Source organism: Uranotaenia lowii, chromosome 2 (assembly GCF_029784155.1).
Source record: "Uranotaenia lowii strain MFRU-FL chromosome 2, ASM2978415v1, whole genome shotgun sequence".
Taxonomy (NCBI): Eukaryota; Metazoa; Arthropoda; class Insecta; order Diptera; family Culicidae; genus Uranotaenia; species Uranotaenia lowii.
In genome coordinates this window covers 52,747,964-52,769,711 of record NC_073692.1, presented here as the reverse complement: position 1 = coordinate 52,769,711, position 21,748 = coordinate 52,747,964, and the positions used below count along the sequence as shown (strand labels likewise).

The 21,748-nt window shown below is 30.3% G+C and overlaps 1 protein-coding gene across 23 annotated transcripts in view; it reads left to right on the top strand.

Moving 5' to 3' along the window:
* LOC129747279 (sodium bicarbonate cotransporter 3) overlaps positions 1–21,748 on the top strand; it is a 164,712-nt gene that overhangs the window by 43,800 nt on the left and 99,164 nt on the right. For 7 of the 23 annotated variants that reach the window (XR_008737479.1, XM_055741414.1, XM_055741412.1 and 4 more), the window contains exon 1: positions 8,477–10,136. The exons of 6 other annotated variants lie outside the window; for them this stretch is intronic. Coding sequence is in view for 16 of the 17 variants with exons in the window: in XM_055741414.1 (XP_055597389.1) it covers positions 10,102–10,136 (35 nt within the window). In the remaining variant the exon portion in view is untranslated. Of the gene's footprint in view, positions 1–8,461; positions 10,137–21,748 lie in introns of those variants that run through there. 10 more of the 23 variants (XM_055741416.1, XM_055741419.1, XM_055741420.1 and 7 more) reach the window with 6 other exon arrangements.

Sequence of the window (21,748 nt, the reverse complement as noted above, 5' to 3'; positions counted from 1 at the left end):
GACAAAAATGACAAAAATGACAAAAATGACAAAAATGACAAAAATGACAAAAATGACAAAAATGACAAAAATGACAAAAATGACAAAAATGACAAAAATGACAAAAATGACAAAAATGACAAAAATGACAAAAATGACAAAAATGACAAAAATGACAAAAATGACAAAAATGACAAAAATGACAAAAATGACAAAAATGACAAAAATGACAAAAATGACAAAAATGACAAAAATGACAAAAATGACAAAAATGACAAAAATGACAATAAAGATAAAAATGACAAAAATGATAAAAATGATAAAAATGACAAAAATGACAAAAATGACAAAAATGACAAAAATGACAAAAATGACAAAAATGCTAAAAATGCCAAAAATGACAAAGATGACAAAAATGACAAAAATGACAAAAATGACAAAAATGACATCAATGACAAAAATGACAAAAATGACAAAAATGACAAAAATGACAAAAATGACAAAAATGACAAAAATGACAAAAATGACAAAAATGACAAAAATGACAAAAATGACAAAAATGACAAAAATGACAAAAATGACAAAAATGACAAAAATGACAAAAATGACAAAAATGACAAAAATGACAAAAATGACAAAAATGACAAAAATGACAAAAATGACAAAAATGACAAAAATGACAAAAATGACAAAAATGACAAAAATGACAAAAATGACATCAATGACAAAAATGACAAAAATGACAAAAATGACAAAAATGACAAAAATGACAAAAATGACAAAAATGAAAAAAATGACAAAAATGACAAAAATGACAAAAATGACAAAAATGACAATAAAGATAAAAATGACAAAAATGATAAAAATTATAAAAATGACAAAAATGACAAAAATGACAAAAATGACAAAAATGACAAAAATGACAAAAATGACAAAAATGCCAAAAATGCCAAAAATGACAAAGATGACAAAAATGACAAAAATGACAAAAATGACAAAAATGACATCAATGACAAAAATGACAAAAATGACATCAATGACAAAAATGACAAAAATGACAAAAATGACAAAAATGACAAAAATGACAAAAATGACAAAAATGACAAAAATGACAAAAATGACAAAAATGACAAAAATGACAAAAATGACAAAAATGACAAAAATGACAAAAATGACAAAAATGACAAAAATGACAAAAATGACAAAAATGACAAAAATGACAAAAATGACAAAAATGACAAAAATGACAAAAATGACAAAAATGACAAAAATGACAAAAATGACAAAAATGACAAAAATGACAAAAATGACAAAAATGACAAAAATGACAAAAATGACAAAAATGACAAAAATGACAAAAATGACAAAAATGACAAAAATGACAAAAATGACAAAAATGACAAAAATGACAAAAATGACAAAAATGACAAAAATGACAAAAATGACAAAAATGACAAAAATGACAAAAATGACAAAAATGACAAAAATGACAAAAATGACAAAAATGACAAAAATGACAAAAATGACAAAAATGACAAAAATGACAAAAATGACAAAAATGACAAAAATGACAAAAATGACAAAAATGACAAAAATGACAAAAATGACAAAAATGACAAAAATGACAAAAATGACAAAAATGACAAAAATGACAAAAATGACAAAAATGACAAAAATGACAAAAATGACAAAAATGACAAAAATGACAAAAATGACAAAAATGACAAAAATGACAAAAATGACAAAAATGACAAAAATGACAAAAATGACAAAAATGACAAAAATGACAAAAATGACAAAAATGACAAAAATGACAAAAATGACAAAAATGACAAAAATGACAAAAATGACAAAAATGACAAAAATGACAAAAATGACAAAAATGACAAAAATGACAAAAATGACAAAAATGACAAAAATGACAAAAATGACAAAAATGACAAAAATGACAAAAATGACAAAAATGACAAAAATGACAAAAATGACAAAAATGACAAAAATGACAAAAATGACAAAAATGACAAAAATGACAAAAATGACAAAAATGACAAAAATGACAAAAATGACAAAAATGACAAAAATGACAAAAATGACAAAAATGACAAAAATGACAAAAATGACAAAAATGACAAAAATGACAAAAATGACAAAAATGACAAAAATGACAAAAATGACAAAAATGACAAAAATGACAAAAATGACAAAAATGACAAAAATGACAAAAATGACAAAAATGACAAAAATGACAAAAATGACAAAAATGACAAAAATGACAAAAATGACAAAAATGACAAAAATGACAAAAATGACAAAAATGACAAAAATGACAAAAATGACAAAAATGACAAAAATGACAAAAATGACAAAAATGACAAAAATGACAAAAATGACAAAAATGACAAAAATGACAAAAATGACAAAAATGACAAAAATGACAAAAATGACAAAAATGACAAAAATGACAAAAATGACAAAAATGACAAAAATGACAAAAATGACAAAAATGACAAAAATGACAAAAATGACAAAAATGACAAAAATGACAAAAATGACAAAAATGACAAAAATGACAAAAATGACAAAAATGACAAAAATGACAAAAATGACAAAAATGACAAAAATGACAAAAATGACAAAAATGACAAAAATGACAAAAATGACAAAAATGACAAAAATGACAAAAATGACAAAAATGACAAAAATGACAAAAATGACAAAAATGACAAAAATGACAAAAATGACAAAAATGACAAAAATGACAAAAATGACAAAAATGACAAAAATGACAAAAATGACAAAAATGACAAAAATGACAAAAATGACAAAAATGACAAAAATGACAAAAATGACAAAAATGACAAAAATGACAAAAATGACAAAAATGACAAAAATGACAAAAATGACAAAAATGACAAAAAAATGACAAAAATGACAAAAATGACAAAAATGACAAAAATGACAAAAATGACAAAAATGACAAAAATGACAAAAATGACAAAAATGACAAAAATGACAAAAATGACAAAAATGACAAAAATGACAAAAATGACAAAAATGACAAAAATGACAAAAATGACAAAAATGACAAAAATGACAAAAATGACAAAAATGACAAAAATGACAAAAATGACAAAATGACAAAAATGACAAAAATGACAAAAATGACAAAAATGACAAAAATGACAAAAATGACAAAAATGACAAAAATGACAAAAATGACAAAAATGACAAAAATGACAAAAATGACAAAAATGACAAAAATGACAAAAATGACAAAAATGACAAAAATGACAAAAATGACAAAAATGACAAAAATGACAAAAATGACAAAAATGACAAAAATGACAAAAATGACAAAAATGACAAAAATGACAAAAATGACAAAAATGACAAAAATGACAAAAATGACAAAAATGACAAAAATGACAAAAATGACAAAAATGACAAAAATGACAAAAATGACAAAAATGACAAAAATGACAAAAATGACAAAAATGACAAAAATGACAAAAATGACAAAAATGACAAAATGACAAAAATGACAAAAATGACAAAAATGACAAAAATGACAAAAATGACAAAAATGACAAAAATGACAAAAATGACAAAAATGACAAAAATGACAAAAATGACAAAAATGACAAAAATGACAAAAATGACAAAAATGACAAAAATGACAAAAATGACAAAAATGACAAAAATGACAAAAATGACAAAAATGACAAAAATGACAAAAATGACAAAAATGACAAAAATGACAAAAATGACAAAAATGACAAAAATGACAAAATGACAAAAATGACAAAAATGACAAAAATGACAAAAATGACAAAAATGACAAAAATGACAAAAATGACAAAAATGACAAAAAATGACAAAAATGACAAAAATGACAAAAATGACAAAAATGACAAAAATGACAAAAATGACAAAAATGACAAAAATGACAAAAATGACAAAAATGACAAAAATGACAAAAATGACAAAAATGACAAAAATGACAAAAATGACAAAAATGACAAAAATGACAAAAATGACAAAAATGACAAAAATGACAAAAATGACAAAAATGACAAAAATGACAAAAATGACAAAAATGACAAAAATGACAAAAATGACAAAAATGACAAAAATGACAAAAATGACAAAAATGACAAAAATGACAAAAATGACAAAAATGACAAAAATGACAAAAATGACAAAATGACAAAAATGACAAAAATGACAAAAATGACAAAAAATGACAAAAATGACAAAAATGACAAAAATGACAAAAATGACAAAAATGACAAAAATGACAAAAATGACAAAAATGACAAAAAAAAAATGACAAAAATGACAAAAATGACAAAAATGACAAAAATGACAAAAATGACAAAAATGACAAAAATGACAAAAATGACAAAAATGACAAAAATGACAAAAATGACAAAAATGACAAAAATGACAAAAATGACAAAAATGACAAAAATGACAAAAATGACAAAAATGACAAAAATGACAAAAATGACAAAAATGACAAAAATGACAAAAATGACAAAAATGACAAAAATGACAAAAATGACAAAAATGGCAAAAATGACAAAAATGACAAAAATGACAAAAATGACAAAAATGACAAAAAATGACAAAAATGACAAAAATGACAAAAATGACAAAAATGACAAAATGACAAAATGACAAAAATGACAAAAATGACAAAAATGACAAAAATGACAAAAATGACAAAAATGACAAAAATGACAAAAATGACCAAAAATGACAAAAATGACAAAAATGACAAAAATGACAAAAATGACAAAAAATGACAAAAATGACAAAAATGACAAAAATGACAAAAATGACAAAAATGACAAAAATGACAAAAATGACAAAAATGACAAAAATGACAAAAATGACAAAAATGACAAAAATGACAAAAATGACAAAAATGACAAAAATGCAAAAATGACAAAAATGACAAAATGACAAAAATGACAAAATTGACAAAATTGACAAAATTGACAAAATTGACAAAATTGACAAAATTGACAAAATTGACAAAATTGACAAAATTGACAAAATTGACAAAATTGACAAAATTGACAAAATTGACAAAATTGACAAAATTGACAAAATTGACAAAATTGACAAAATTGACAAAATTGACAAAAATGACAAAAATGACAAAAATGACAAAATGACAAAATTGACAAAATTGACAAAATTGACAAAATTGACAAAATTGACAAAATTGACAAAATTGACAAAATTGACAAAATTGACAAAATTGACAAAATTGACAAAATTGACAAAATTGACAAAATTGACAAAATTGACAAAATTGACAAAATTGACAAAATTGACAAAATTGACAAAATTGACAAAATTGACAAAATTGACAAAATTGACAAAATTGACAAAATTGACAAAATTGACAAAATTGACAAAGTTGACAAAATTGACAAAATTGACAAAATTGACAAAATTGACAAAATTGACAAAATTGACAAAATTGACAAAATTGACAAAATTGACAAAATTGACAAAATTGACAAAATTGACAAAATTGACAAAATTGACAAAATTGACAAAATTGACAAAATTGACAAAATTGACAAAATTGACAAAATTGACAAAATTGACAAAATTGACAAAAATTGACAAAATTGACAAAATTGACAAAATTGACAAAATTGACAAAATTGACAAAATTGACAAAATTGACAAAATTGACAAAATGACAAAATTGACAAAATTGACAAAATTGACAAAATTGACAAAATTGACAAAATTGACCAAATTGACAAAAATTGACAAAATTGACAAAAATGACAAAAACGACAAAAATGACAAAAATGACAAAAATGACAAAAATGACAAAAATGACAAAAATGACAAAAATGACAAAAATGACAAAAATGACAAAAATGACAAAATGACAAAAATGACAAAAATGACAAAAATGACAAAAATGACAAAAATGACAAAAATGACAAAAATGACAAAAATGACAAAATGACAAAATGACAAAAATGACAAAAATGACAAAAATGACAAAAATGACAAAAATGACAAAAATGACAAAAATGACAAAAATGACAAAAATGACAAAAATGACAAAAATGACAAAAATGACAAAAATGACAAAAATGACAAAAATGACAAAAATGACAAAAATGACAAAAATGACAAAAATGACAAAAATGACAAAAATGACAAAAATGACAAAAATGACAAAAATGACAAAAATGACAAAAATGACAAAAATGACAAAAATGACAAAAATGACAAAAATGACAAAAATGACAAAAATGACAAAAATGACAAAAATGACAAAAATGACAAAAATGACAAAAATGACAAAAATGACAAAAATGACAAAAATGACAAAATGACAAAAATGACAAAAATGACAAAAATGACAAAAAATGACAAAAATGACAAAAATGACAAAAATGACAGAATGACAAAAATGACAAAATGACAAAAATGACAAAAATGACAAAAATGACAAAAATGACAAAAATGACAAAAATGACAAAAATGACAAAAAATGACAAAAATGACAAAAATGACAAAAATGACAAAAATGACAAAAATGACAAAATGACAAAATGACAAAAATGACAAAAATGACAAAAATGACAAAAATGACAAAAATGACAAAAATGACAAAAATGACAAAAATGACAAAAATGACAAAAATGACAAAAATGACAAAATGACAAAAATGACAAAAATGACAAAAATGACAAAAATGACAAAATGACAAAAATGACAAAAATGACAAAAATGACAAAAATGACAAAAATGACAAAAATGACAAAAATGACAAAAATGACAAAAATGACAAAATGACAAAAATGACAAAAATGACAAAAATGACAAAAATGACAAAAATGACAAAAATGACAAAAATGACAAAAATGACAAAAATGACAAAAAATGACAAAAATGACAAAAATGACAAAAATGACAAAAATGACAAAAATGACAAAAATGACAAAAATGACAAAAATGACAAAAATGACAAAAATGACAAAAATGACAAAAATGACAAAAATGACAAAAATGACAAAAATGACAAAAATGACAAAAATGACAAAAATGACAAAAATGACAAAAATGACAAAAATGACAAAAATGACAAAATGACAGAATGACAAAAATGACAAAAATGACAAAAATGACAAAAATGACAAAAATGACAAAAATGACAAAAATGACAAAAATGACAAAAATGACAAAAATGACAAAAATGACAAAAATGACAAAAATGACAAAAATGACAAAAATGACAAAAATGACAAAAATGACAAAAATGACAAAAATGACAAAAATGACAAAAATGACAAAAATGACAAAAATGACAAAAATGACAAAAATGACAAAAAATGACAAAAATGACAAAAATGACAAAAATGACAAAAATGACAAAAATGACAAAAATGACAAAAATGACAAAAATGACAAAAATGACAAAAATGACAAAAATGACAAAAATGACAAAAATGACAAAAATGACAAAAATGACAAAAATGACAAAAATGACAAAAATGACAAAAATGACAAAAATGACAAAAATGACAAAAATGACAAAAATGACAAAAATGACAAAAATGACAAAAATGACAAAAATGACAAAAATGACAAAAATGACAAAAATGACAAAAATGACAAAAATGACAAAAATGACAAAAATGACAAAAATGACAAAAATGACAAAAATGACAAAAATGACAAAATGACAAAAATGACAAAAATGACAAAAATGACAAAAATGACAAAAATGACAAAAATGACAAAAATGACAAAAATGACAAAAATGACAAAAATGACAAAAATGACTTGCAGACAAAATGAAAAAAATGACAAAAATGACAAAAATGACAAAAATGACAAAAATGACAAAAATGACAAAAATGACAAAAATGACAAAAATGACAAAAATGACAAATATGACAACAATCAGAAATAGGACAACAATGACAAAAATTATAAAAATAACAACAATTACAAAAATGACAAAATTGACAAAAATGACAAAAATGACAAAATTGACAAAAATGACAAAAAGGTCAAAAATTACAAAAATTACAAAAATGTTTTAGAGAAACTACACAATATATTAGATGATTAATTTAGTTTAACATTTACACAAAATAAGTTTCCATTTTCAAAAAGTTTCAAAACATTTAAGGTATTCCAGTCTAGAAAGATCCTGCTAGAATTTCCAGACATCAAATGAAGAAAATTCAAGACAAGGGCGTTCGCTGTCGTCTCTTTGTCAGTTGGGCTACCATCCAAGCTTGAATGAGGGGAGATTTCGACGTCGTCGTCGTCGTTGTCGTTAAACCAGCTGACGACGTCCCCGTCAACAACGACGTCTGTGGGGCGTCCATCGTTGCCGCCGCCGTCGCCTCCGTTTAGAGACAAAAAAAAAAGCTAGCAGGAAAACATCGCGGACGCCCAGACTGAACATTTCAGTTCAGTTTACTACGCGACGCTCGACTCGGTCGGACGTGTGTTCTGCTTTTTTCGGGGAACGCGCCGTGAGCGTTTTCTGCGTTTGTTGTTGGTTCCGGTAAGGACGTGAACCTCAGCTTAGCAGCAGTTTCCAGCCAGACAGTCGATGTCTGTTGGACTGTTTTGAGCGTCTTGGCGCGTAGTCTATGGGTTTTCCGTTGGGGTGAAGGAAAAGTTTAACAGCATTTCTCCGTGTTTTGTTTTTCTTTTCCATTTTTTTTTTCGGCTGACTACAGGACCATTCGATTTGGTTACTGTCACGGAGTTCTTCTGGTTATAGTTTTCCTCGCGTTCCCTTCGACGTCGTCGATGGACGTCGTTTTTCCTTGCGCGTTCTTTGTTCGTCTATCGTGAATTACTGGAGGCAACTGCTATTTTTCCCTCTTTCTTCTTTAGTATTGGTGCTGCTTCCCGGTTACAATGAAAAAGGGGGAAATTCTTTTTTCATGTGGAAAACCGGTGAAAGAAAATGGAGTGCCTTGCTCAATGTCGGTCAAGTGAATTTTTTGTTCGGTGATAAGGCAATCAATCCGAGTGGTGAAACCATTATTCAAGTGGAATAAATATTGTTCTAGTTCCCGGCAAGACGTGTAGGAATATTTATCGTTTGCGTGCGAAAACGTCTGTCCCTTGACGAAATTTTGAATGAAATAAAAGAAAACTGCAAAAAATGAGCAAATGAAACAAATGAGTTGCTTTTGGGTCGCCTAGTTGATGATTCAGTTGCCCTAATGATAACCCAGCCAACATCCGGAACACATCATTCCTGGTCTACTTTTGGGCAGGTTTCAGTTTTATTTATTGCCATTGTCACTTCAGACGACAATCGTTCCCATTCCAACCCTCTTTTGGAGCAGCACACGAATACATCTTCGAGAAAAAAAAAAAGGATAAACATTTGCTCCATACACATGCAAAACAGGAGCCAACTTTTGTGATTCCTTGTTTGTTTGTTTGATTTCGCCGTGGATCCATGTCCAATGATCCAGTCGCTTGAATAACAACAACAAAAAAAAAATGTAATGTTGTCTGTCCATTAACCGACAGCTCGATGATGATGAATGCCGAGAAAATCAACAACAGTGAGCTGCCAAGTTGATGATAGTGATAACGTGTGCCTTCGCGCCTGAAGTGGGGCTTCAAAGGAAACTCGTGGTGTTCAAACGAAGACACATAAATATATAGTTCAATACCATTCGGAATAAAGAAAAAAAAACCTCACTCAATCCGTCTCATCCAGGGACGCAGTAAGTTTAAAGAAGAATACAGGAAGGATTTGCGTAATCAGTAATACCGAAGTATAACAGATGATACGGGGTGTGCGATCCATCACACTCTTCCCTCAAATCGTCTCAGTCAGTTGTGTGATGCAGGTCGAAGGATAACGAAGAAGGTTGATTTTAACACTGTAGAAAAGTAGAATAAAATCGCAAAGCGTCGACAGCCGGGGGAAATCGTCAACGAAGACCATTCGCGGCGGGCGCCCGCCGAGGAAATACTTTTATTTATTTATGGTGATATCTTGACACAGTTCTGCACAGTCAGTTTAAGTCAAATCCGGTTGGAATAGCTGAAGCTGAAGCTTGAAAGCATTCGGGGCCGGTCGAGAACAAGATGAAGGATAACAACAAGCGGTTTTATAGCACCAGGTAAGCACTACTGCAAAGCTGCCCAGATATCTACTTGTCAGTTTTCGTTATAGAATTGTAAATCGATCGAAATAGTTGAGCCGGCTTTAATCTGCAATTCTTTGGCAGATTAACGTCCTCGTGTTTGAAAGTGCAAACAACAACGAATAAATTTTTTTTTTTTTTTTTTTAAATATATCTTTATTAGTACCAATTCATCATTACATTTATATTACATTAATACATTAAATTAGGTGTTCGGTTCAATAATGAACTTTCAGAGCCCTATAGTTTATTAATCACTATAATTTATTTATTTGAATTAATTTTGCTGAGTGCAATCATGTATTTTTATGTAGGAGAACATCCTGTAATGTCAAAAAATATTTTAAACTTACTACTAAAAACTAAAACTATCCTAAATTAAAACTAATTATAGAGAGAACGAATCTCTGCGATGGAAGACTGCATCGATTTGCCTCTGAAGTTGGAGATGATTTTGTTGGCCATCTCTTCGATCGATTCAATGCCCGCAATCCGATGAAGATCTTCGGTGCTGTGCCAAGGTGGAAGCCGCAAAATCATTTTCAGAACCTTGTTCTGAATCCTCTGGATGGCTTTCTTCCTCGTCGCGCAGCAGCTAGACCAAATCGGAACTGCATACATTATCGCTGGTCGGAATACCTGTTTGTAGATTAACATCTTGTTTCGCAGACACAACCTGGATTTCCTGTTGATGAGAGAATAAAGAGATTTAGTATATTTATTACACTTAGATTGAATATCTTCAATGTGATTTTTAAAAGTAAGATTCCGATCAAGTGTAAGTCCCAGGTACTTCACGTGATCAGACCATTCTAATGAAACCCCATTAAAAGTTATGGAATGATTTTCATTAGGTTTTAAAAAATTTGCTCTTGGCTTATGGGGAAATAAAATAAGTTGAGTTTTGGAAGCGTTAGGAGAAATTTTCCACATTTTCAAGTAATTCAAAAAGGAATTTAAATTTTGTTGCAATCTACTGCGTACCACCCGTAAATTTCGACCTTTGGCTGAAAGCAAAGTATCGTCAGCAAATAATCTTCTACCTTTTCCTTCTGGGACATCAGGAAGATCAGAAGTAAAAATCTATATATATAAAAATGAATTTCTGTCTGTCTGTCTGTCTGTCTGTCTGTCTGTCTGTTCCCTATAGACTCGAAAACTACTGAACCGATTTGCGTGAAACTAGGCTGGTGGGGGTATTGAAGGCAGGGGAAGGTTCCTATTATGGTTTGAGACCCCTCCCTCTCACATGAAGGGGGGGAGGGCCTCCCAAATAAAAGACAATTTTTTGCATAATTCGAGAACTTATCAAGTAAATGTTATCAAATTTGGCATGGGATGGTGTTTGGTATCGAGCAATATTTCTAGGAATACTAGGTACTCCCCCCCTCCTCTCAGTGGGGTGATAGGAAGGGGGGAGGGGGGCTACCTTACAATTTTTCATATATCTCGAAAACAAATCAAGGTATTGGAACCAAATTTGACATAAGAAGGTATTTGGATACGAAAATTATTTCAATGATTATTTGAGGCCCCTCCCTTTTTCCAGAAGAAATGGGGAGGGGACCTCTTTTATAATTTTTTACATAACTCAAAAACTACTTAAGCAAATGGAACCAAATTTGGCATGGGCGGGTATTTGGGAACGTGATAAGTTCTAATGATTGTTTGAGACCCCTTCCTTCTTCCAGTGGGGAGAAAGGAAAGAGGTAGGGGAGTTTCATACAATTTTAACAGCAAAACTCGAGAACTACACCAGCAAATGGAACCAAATTTTTCATGGAACGATATTTGGGTACGAGAAATGCTTCTATGAATATTTGGTATTCCGTACTCCTCCAAAGAGAAGGATGAAAACGGGGAGGAGAGGTCTCTCTTACAATTTTCAGTATTTTCAGTATCAGTATATATATTTTCAGTTCAGAGCTGATCGAGCAAATGGAAACATATTTAGCATGTGAGGGTATTTGGATACGAGAAATGTTTCTATTATTAATGGAAGCCCCACCTTTTTTTTCAGCGGAAAGATATAAAGGGGGAAAGGTGGGCTTCCATACAATTTTTTTGCATAACTCGAGAATTAATTGAGCGAATGAAACCAAATTTGGTTTCGTAAAGTATTTGAGTACGAAAAATACTTTTCATGAATATTAAGTTCTCCTCCGTCCACTCAATGGAGAGAACGGAAGAGGGGATGGTACTTCCTTTAGTTTATGCATAACTCAAGAATTTACTACGCAAATAAAACCAAATTTGACATGGGATGGTATTTCAATACGAGACATTTTTCTATGTGAAACAATTCCTTTCTTGCAGTAGGAGGATAGAATTGGGAATATAGGAAAGAAAGAAGAAAGCTTATATTTAAATTCTTTTTTACAAAATCCGAGAAATGGACAAAACTTAACATGGAAAATCATTTTGGTACGATTCTATGATTATCTGACACACCATCCTCCTTCAGTGAGTAGGTACATAGAATGAGGGAGGTGAGCCCAATACAATTTTGTTAGCATATGTTCTCAGTTTATGCTAACAAAGCCAATAAATGGAAACAAATGTGGAAAGGTACTTGGTTACAAGATATGTTTTTACGATTGTTATATACGCTTTACAGTGTAGAGAGGGGAAGAAAGGAGGGGGCTCCATACAAATTTTGTAGTAAAGCATAAAAATTTATAAACCAATGGAACTATATTTGATATAAGAGGATTTTTGGTCTCGAAAAAAATGGGTATGATTATTAAAGCCCATGGCCTCCATTCAGCAGAGGATTATGGGAAGGACAGAGGGGGCTCTCTTATCAGTTTTTTGCATAAATCCAGAAAATATCAAGCAAAAACAACCATATTTTATAAGCTAAATTGTGTGCGTACGATTAATTTGAAACCCTCCTTTTTCAGGGCGAAGCTTAAAGAAACAGATTAAAATTACCAGAACTTATAGATCAAGATTCAGAAAATTAGTTTAAGTCATTTTTGTATTGAAATTCAAAACTCCAGCTGCAGCTCTCATTTCATAGCGGTTGCTTTTGAATTAAACAATAAAAATTTGAATAATTTCCGAAAATATCATTTGTTTTTGAAAGGTGTAGCAAAGCACACCGGGTCAGCTAGTATTGTATAAAATAGGCCCAAGTATACTACCCTGAGGGACACCAGCTCTAATGGGTATCCTTTCAGAGCATGAATTTTGATAGCTTACTTGCAAAGTTCGGCTAGTCAAATAATTTTGAATAATTTTGGTGAGATATACAGGAAAATCAAATCGAGCTAATTTAGCTACTAAACCTTTGTGCCAAACACTGTCAAAAGCTTTTTCAATATCAAGAAGAGCAACACCAGTTGAATAACCCTCAGATTTGCTAGCGTTAATCATATTAGTTACACTCAAAAGTTGATGTGTAGTAGAATGTCCATAACGAAAACCAAATTGTTCATCAGGGAAAATAGAATTCTGATTAATGTGAATCATCATTCTATTCAAAATAACTCTCTCAAATAGTTTACTTAAAGAAGGAAGCAAACTAATTGGTCGATAACTTGAAGGCTCTGAAGCACTTTTTCCAGGTTTCAAAATTGGAGTTACTTTGGCATTTTTCCATTTATTGGGAAAATAAGCCAAGTGAAAACATTTATTGAAGATTTTAACTAAAAAATTTAAAGTGCTTTCAGGCAACTTTTTAATAAGAATATAGAAAATCCCATCTTCCCCTGGGGCTTTCATATTTTTAAATTTTTTGAAAATCAATTTAAGTTCATCAATATTTGTCTCACAAGAACTTTCAAACACAATTTGCTTAGAAAGAATATCATCAAATTCTAGGGAAATTTGAGCATCAATTGGACTTACAACGTTTAAATTAAAATCATGAGCAGACTCAAATTGTTGGGCTAATTTTTGAGCTTTTTCTGAATTAGTTAAAAGAAGTGTATCCCCATCTTTCAAAGAAGGAATTGGCTTCTGGGGCTTTTTTAGAATTTTAGTTAATTTCCAAAATGGCTTTGAGTAGGGTTTTATGTCCTCTACTGCTTTAGCAAAATTTTCATTACGGATGAAATTTAAACGACGTTTGATCTCTTTTTGAAGGTCGCAATAAATTAATTTCAAATAAGGATCCCTAGTTCGTTGAAATTGGCGTCGACGAATGTTTTTCAGTCGTATCAAAAACTGAAGATCATCATCAATTAAAGGTTGATTAAATTTATGTTTAACTTTAGGTATTGAAGCGGCTCTAGCATTGACTATTGAAGTTGTCAAATTTTCTACAGCCAAATCAATATCTTCTATTGAATTCAATGGAACGTTTACATCTAGATTACGTTCAATAAAATTCATATATCGCTCCCAGTTAGCCTTTTGAAAATTAAAAGTTGATTTTAAAGGGTTTTCAATGGGACTTTGGGATAAAGAAAATGTTACTGGAAGGTGGTCTGAATCGAGGTCCGCATGAGTAACTAATTGACTACAATGCTCGCCTAAATCCGTTAGAACCAAATCAATTGTGGAGGGATTTCTAATTGAAGAAAAACAAGTATGCCCATTAGGATATTCAACAGTATAATAACCTGCAGAGCAGTCATTAAACAAAATATTCCCATTTGAATTTGATGAAATATTATTCCAAGATCGGTGTTTTGCATTAAAGTCACCAATAATAAAAAATTTAGATTTATTTCTGGTGAGTTTTTGTAAATCTCCCTTCAAAAAATTTTTCTGTTCACCGCTACATTGAAAAGGCAAATATGCGGCAACAATTATAATTTTCCCCATAGAAGTTTCTAATTCAATTCCAATTGTTTCTAAGACTTTTGTATTGAAAGAAGGAAGAAGTCTAAATTTGAGACGACTATTGATGACAATAGCTACACCCCCACCTTGTCGATCAAGTCGATCATTTCTTAAAATTTTAAAGAAAGCATTGCTTTTCAAGTTATTGTCTGGCTTTAAAAAAGTTTCAGTGATGGCAGCAATATGTATGTTTTGAGTTTTCAAAAATAAGAAGAACTCGTCTTGGTTAGCCAGCAAAGATCTAGCGTTCCAATTCATAATATTTAAACATCTATTTGGATCCATGAGGGAATCGTAAAGTCATAATAATTTTGTTAGCATAATTAAAAGAAGTTTGGAAAGCTTCAAACATTGAATTTGCTTTCAACATAAGTTGCATCATTTCCATTAAATTTTGATGCAAAAATTTTAATTTTTCCTCAGTAATCTCACCCAAATCAACAAAATTGTTAGAATCAGAAGAGGAAGGAGAAGAAAAAGTATTTGAATTTCGGGGATTTTCCCAAGCCTTCGCATGAACGTTGAGACTTGGTTTTTTCCCATTTTTATTAGTTAAACCTGAAGAGGGAAACCCATTTTCAACCACCTCTGAGAACGATAAACAACGAGTCTGGGGCGCAGAATCAGCCCAGGTAACATTAAAATCACTTCGGGTATTACCCAGCCGTGATTCCAATGTGGCCGAGGCTGACTGCGAACAGGCAGGTTGTTTGCCGGCCCGACGTGTGAAGACGAAAAAGAGGAAGGAGGAGAAGAAACTTTTCTGGAAACTTTGGGATTTTTCCTAGAAGCAATAATTTTTGCCCTGATGGGACAGTCTAGCGAATTCGAGGAATGATTACCTGCGCAATTTGCACACTTAAAAAATTCTGTTTTTGGCTTATCACCACCAAAAAGGCATTTAGATTTTTCATGATCGAATGAGCCGCAAAACATGCATCTGGCATTCATTCTACAATTTTTAGTGCCATGACAAAAAGCTTGACAACGGCGACATTGCGTAATATTTTGAAGAAAATTGGTAGAAGATTTACGAAAAGGTTCGAATTTGACTCGACAATGAAACATAAGACGAGCCTTTTCAAGAATTTGCAAATTATTAACCTGATCCTTTTTAAAATGGATCAAATAAAGTTCAGGAGCAAAACCAACACTACTGATATTATTCGTGTTGGTTCTTTTCCTCATTTGAATTACTTGAATTGGAGAAAAACCTAACAAAGAATTTAATTCAACTGTGATCTCATCCGGTGTCTGATCGCCAGTGAGACCACGAAGTACAACTTTAAATGGACGATCACTTCTAGTGTCGTACGTAAAAAATTGGTGTTTTTTATTATTCAAATAATTTAAAACCTTTTGAAAATCATTAAAAGATTCCGCCAATATACGAGCAGTTCCCCTTCGACCGATCTGAAAAGAAATCTTCACATCCTTGACGGAAGTGACGATTTCTTTTCGAAAGGCATTGAAGTCAGGAATCGTGACCGTTATTGGTGGAATCTTTTCGTTTTTAAGAGTATAAGAAGAAGAAGAAGGTTTCTTAGTACTCTTATCAGAATTAAATATGAATATTTCCTCATCACCGATGTTATGAAGGACATCGAATGAATTGGAAATTTCAACTTTTTTGGCAGATGGCCCTGGATTAGGTTCAGCAATCCGTTTTCTTCCGGCCCTTGAGCCGGCCGAAGACTTCCCCATGCTGGAAAGAAAAGAGAAAATATGAATAAAAGAAAATGAAAATAATTTTAGCACTGAAAAGTGCTGATTGAAATACAGGTAAGGAAAAAATAAATAATGTAAAATGTTCCTGCAGGTACACAGCAACGATACGATGCTCCGGCGTACGTGTTGACGGCTCAACGGTACAGATGGAAGTGAAACAACAACGAATAGAATTAACATTCTAAAGGCCATTAAATTTGTCAATATAATACTATTTGAGAGGACATTTTTTACAACCTGTTAACTTTAATAAGTATTAATCAACCATGTTTCGACTTAAGCAAACTAAATAGAAAGAAATCTTTTCTTAAGTGATTCTGAATTATTCGTTCAGTGATTCGTTCTGTACTTACATAACTAGTTTTTTTTAATGGAATTGAGGTTCTGAAAAGACTACGAGTTTTTTTTGGTTTCGGTTCAAGTAAAATTCGTAAGGTTTCCAAGGAACAATAATTAGGCTATTAAATTATTCCTAAACAGAAGTTAATATATGATTTTTGAAGCATATAAAATTACATCCTTTTCATTTAGGCAGGCTTAGTTGCAATCTAAAATATAATCTTTTGCAGCAAGTTCCGCATTCTTTTGGACAATATTTTATGTTTCCAAGTTTGGCTGTTCATCTTTCATATAAATAGAAATTCAAAAAGGTTTTTCGGTATATTGTATGTAAAAGTATTGATTCATTACAACCAACAAATCGCTGTTTTTGATTTTTTTTTAAATTTTGATTTCAATTTATTTTAGAGCGATTCAGTTTCGCGACGTCACAAGGCACCATTTTTTTTTAAACAGAGTTTTGCAAAGTGTTGTGACGTCACGAAATTTTATAGTCAGCTACATGAAATAAATCAAAGTATAATCTTAAAACTTAAGCCTAATTTACTTAAACTGCTTAAAAACTTAATAAATAATGTGATTTGGTGATTAAATCGATCAATTTTTTTCCCAAAAAATAAGGGGAATTAAATCTAAAAGGTCCATATAAGCAGATAAGGTTTGCAACACTGCTCACATCAATTTTATTTGAAGTTTTTTTGTGCGAACATGTTAATATTATTAAGAAAAAAAACTAATGCTAGGAAATATTTATTCGTAAAAGCGTTGGAATACGTTTCTGAATCTTTTTAATCTTAAATTTTAAAGGAAAGGAAAAATAAATGATACTTTCAAAAGCCTTCGATCTTTTAAAAGTTAGTTTTTGGACACTAGAGTGCCTAAATCAGCCGACTTATGAAAATCTTATAAGTTGCAAGCTAAAATAGTTTCTAGGCCTGGCACAAAGTCCAGTGTCAAATTTGGGGATTGGATAGCGGAAATAGATGGCACAATGAGCATATCATTTGTATGGAATTATGAGAAATTGGGTTTGGAAAGGACATGAACATCAAGTTTTGCACCAATTTCTGAAGTCCCTATCGGCTGATTTGTTTTCATTATAGTCATTCACAAACTTTCGTTATGACAAATTGTTTATCTCAAGGTCCCATTTCAACAATGGTTTGATAAAAAAGATATTGAGTTTAAAAAATAAGCTTCTGATGGGTCAATAACAAAAAATACTTGAATGATCGTTAATCGACGCTTATATACCCGTTTTTGAACGTTAGAGCTGTTTTATGATAACTCTAATCGAAATCCGTTCTTCAGATGAAATATTGTCCTTATTCAAGCTTTAAAGCACTCAAATTCAAAGATAAATTGGTTGATAAAGACCCAAATCAGTGGATGAAAACTGTTTTTTTTTTATTCATGCCGAACAAAATCCACATTATTCCATACAAACTTCAGGTGCGTTGCTCGATCCCTTTCCTTAATATATACTGGCCCATATTTTGCATGAGACCCTGTGCTAGTATACATTTTTATTTATTTGATTTTGTAATTCAGTTAAAAGTCTCTTTTGTGAGATTTTATGTGAACACAGGGTTCGATTTGAATTTTCTAGTGACATTCTTTGAGGTAGAAATTTTAATTAGGGCAGATTTTTTTTTATATTTTTTTAAATTTTATTAATTAATTTTCTATGAAATTCTTATGATTTTTTTATATAAAATGTTTATCTTTTAAGTTTACCATGTTTAAACATTTTTTGAATATCATTACATTTATTTCATGAATCTTATTTTGTTTGAACATAATGAAGAGAGTAATATCGATATATGAAGAACTTGTTCATTTTGCAAGATTTTCATTCAAGTCACAGATAACTACCTGCTTTATGATTCCCAAACCTATTCTTTTACAAAATCGATGGGGATTTCATTTTTTTTTATAGTTTGTTTATTCTTGAATCAAGTGTTTTTAAGCGCGATTTTATATGTTTGATTAGAAATGTTTAAAAACAACCGAGTTAATGCAAAAAATATTTTTTTTTAGTTTCGTTAGAAATTTAAATTTAAAGAATTCGTTTATTGAAGCGCATTGTTATGTTAAACTTGTATTAAAGAAATACTATATCAGTGTTGAAGTAAAAAGTCTTGAACGTTTTCGAAAAAAAGTAAATCAATTTTCGTGACGTCACAACGCATTCTTTACCCGGGTGCAACTCACAACCTTCTAAACCGATTTTCAATCTTAAAATTGAATTAAATTCTACTCAAAAAGTTTGAAGAGGCCTCCAATTTTCGACAATGTGTGAAATTTCAGTAAATCATAACTTGAAATGCAGTAGAATTTTCGTGACGTCACAACGCTTAAAATAGATACCGTTATCAACGTTTCTAGAGCGTAAACTTGCAGTGATTATTATTTATCTTATATCATGCTTAAAAAATGGGTTTTTACCACCATTTTGCAATAATTTTTTTGACATTGCTAGATTTTTGACAAAGTTAGGGGAGATAAGGGCATAACGAGCACCCAGGGCATAATGAGCACTCCTTTTTTCTACATAAGTACGTATTTTCTTAAACATATTTTCATGAGGACTTGTTTCGTACTACCTATAGTATTAATTTTTACCAAAAAAGAAATATCCTTTTCATTTTTACAGAAATATTAAATAATAACCAGCTAGGTTCTCAAGTGACAAAAATATTATAATTTTTGAGCACCACCAAATAAGCTTTTATGACCTTTAAATCATTTTTATCTGAAATGTACGCACTGCAACATGATTTACACATTGTTTCTCAATTTTCACAATCATAAAAGTTTTGATTTTTCACTTTAATCAATTTTAAAACGCGTTTTTATTTAAATTTGTTGACCTGGGGCGAACAGAGCACTATCAATGAAGGCATAATGAGCATTTTTGCTGTATAATCTAGCAGCTAATTCAACTCGATGAAGTCAACTGAATAATAGAGCTACAGCTTGACTCGTATCGTCTGTCGATTTGGCCTATTGGTAAGATGTCGGAGAGGTAATCAGTAGACTCGAGTTCGATTCCTGTTCGAGGGGTTTTTTTTTGCACATACCATTTATGATTGATTTTATTTATTGTTACATTATACGGCTAATAGCATCAAAGCATCATCATCAAAGTATCAACATAATGTATGAGCATGTGTTAATTCTTTGAATTCTACAAACAGACCTAGATTATTTTGTTATTGCTTTGTTTGATGAATCTACGCCTCACCGTTTAGTGCAATCATGATCATGAATGATAAATGAAAAAAAAATCACCTCCACCAGGAATCGAACTCGAGCCTACTGATTACCTCTCCGACATCTAACCAATAGGCCAAATCGTCAGACGATACAAGTCAAGCTGTAGCTCTATTACTCAGATGAGTTCATCGAGTCGAATTTGCTGCTAGAATTCCCGGCAGAAAACGCTCATTATGCCTTCATTAATGGTGCTCATTATGCCTCGGGGGGTTTCTCATTATGCCTACAGTGACTGGATTTCAGCTTTCGGCAAAAATTTTTAAAATGCAGTTTTAAACGTTTTTATCTACTTTTTCAAGTTTCATCTAATTAGGCAATAGACTATTTGAGTGTCTGAACACGAAACAATGATGTAATTCACATACAGTGATACCTCGATATAAAACAACCTCTTTTTAAAGCAACCTCGATATAACGTAACCCAATATAAAGCAACTTTTGCCTCTATATAACGTAACTTTTAAAAATGTTTTTAATTTGAATAATTATGTTTAATTTCAATACTTTTGTGTTATAAAAATATAATAATGTTGTATATGAGCCATGCGGTGAATTCTCAGAGGCATAAGGGCGAGCGTTGAAAAAAATTAAAGAGCTGCCAGTATACTACAGGTCCTCCAAGAACGCCTGGATGACCAGAACTTTATTTAAAGAATGGTTTTTTGAGCAGTTAGTGCCAAAAATCACCAAGTTTCTTGAAGAATCTGGTTTAGGGGAAGAGGGGTCATAATGCCCACGTTAAGAGGAAAGCCTTGTTTTAGAGTACATTTAAAGAGATTAACTTTAATTTTCGATTGTATTTGGAAGTTTGGTTTATTTTTCTGTCTAAATCTGATAGTTTGAATAACTGGAAGGTAAAACAAAGGCCACAAATTTAATGTAGTTTGAAGAGAAGGTTGAAAATTGGGTTTCAAATTCAGTAGGGGCATAATGCGCATCTGTGTGTACCCAATCGCGCCATTAAACATTTTTTTTTTTCGTGTATATTGATTGAAGTGCCCCCGAAAGCGTTTGACATACCACTGTGGCAATACTGCCAATGAACCAGAACATTATTCAAATGATTAAGTCACATAAAGTCACATAAAATACATTAAAGATGCAATCTATTGGGTTGTACAGTCATGGGATTCAGTTCCCGCAGAAGCTATCCGGAAGTCTTGGAACTTGTTGTATAACCCTTCTGAAATTGAGAACGAGTTACCACTGAATTACCACGGAATTGCAGCGCAACTTGCTCAGACGGAAGAGATCGACGAAGAAGTTATGGACAAAATAGTAGAAGAACAGATTTAACTTAATTGTTAAATTGTGAAAAATATGTATGTGTGTTGGAATCTTCACTTTAATTGTTTCTGAAAATCTTTGTTGAAATTAAATAAAAAAAATTGTTGAGTTTGTGACACAAATATTTTTTTTTTACGTTCCTTAAACCCGTACAAAAGGAATTT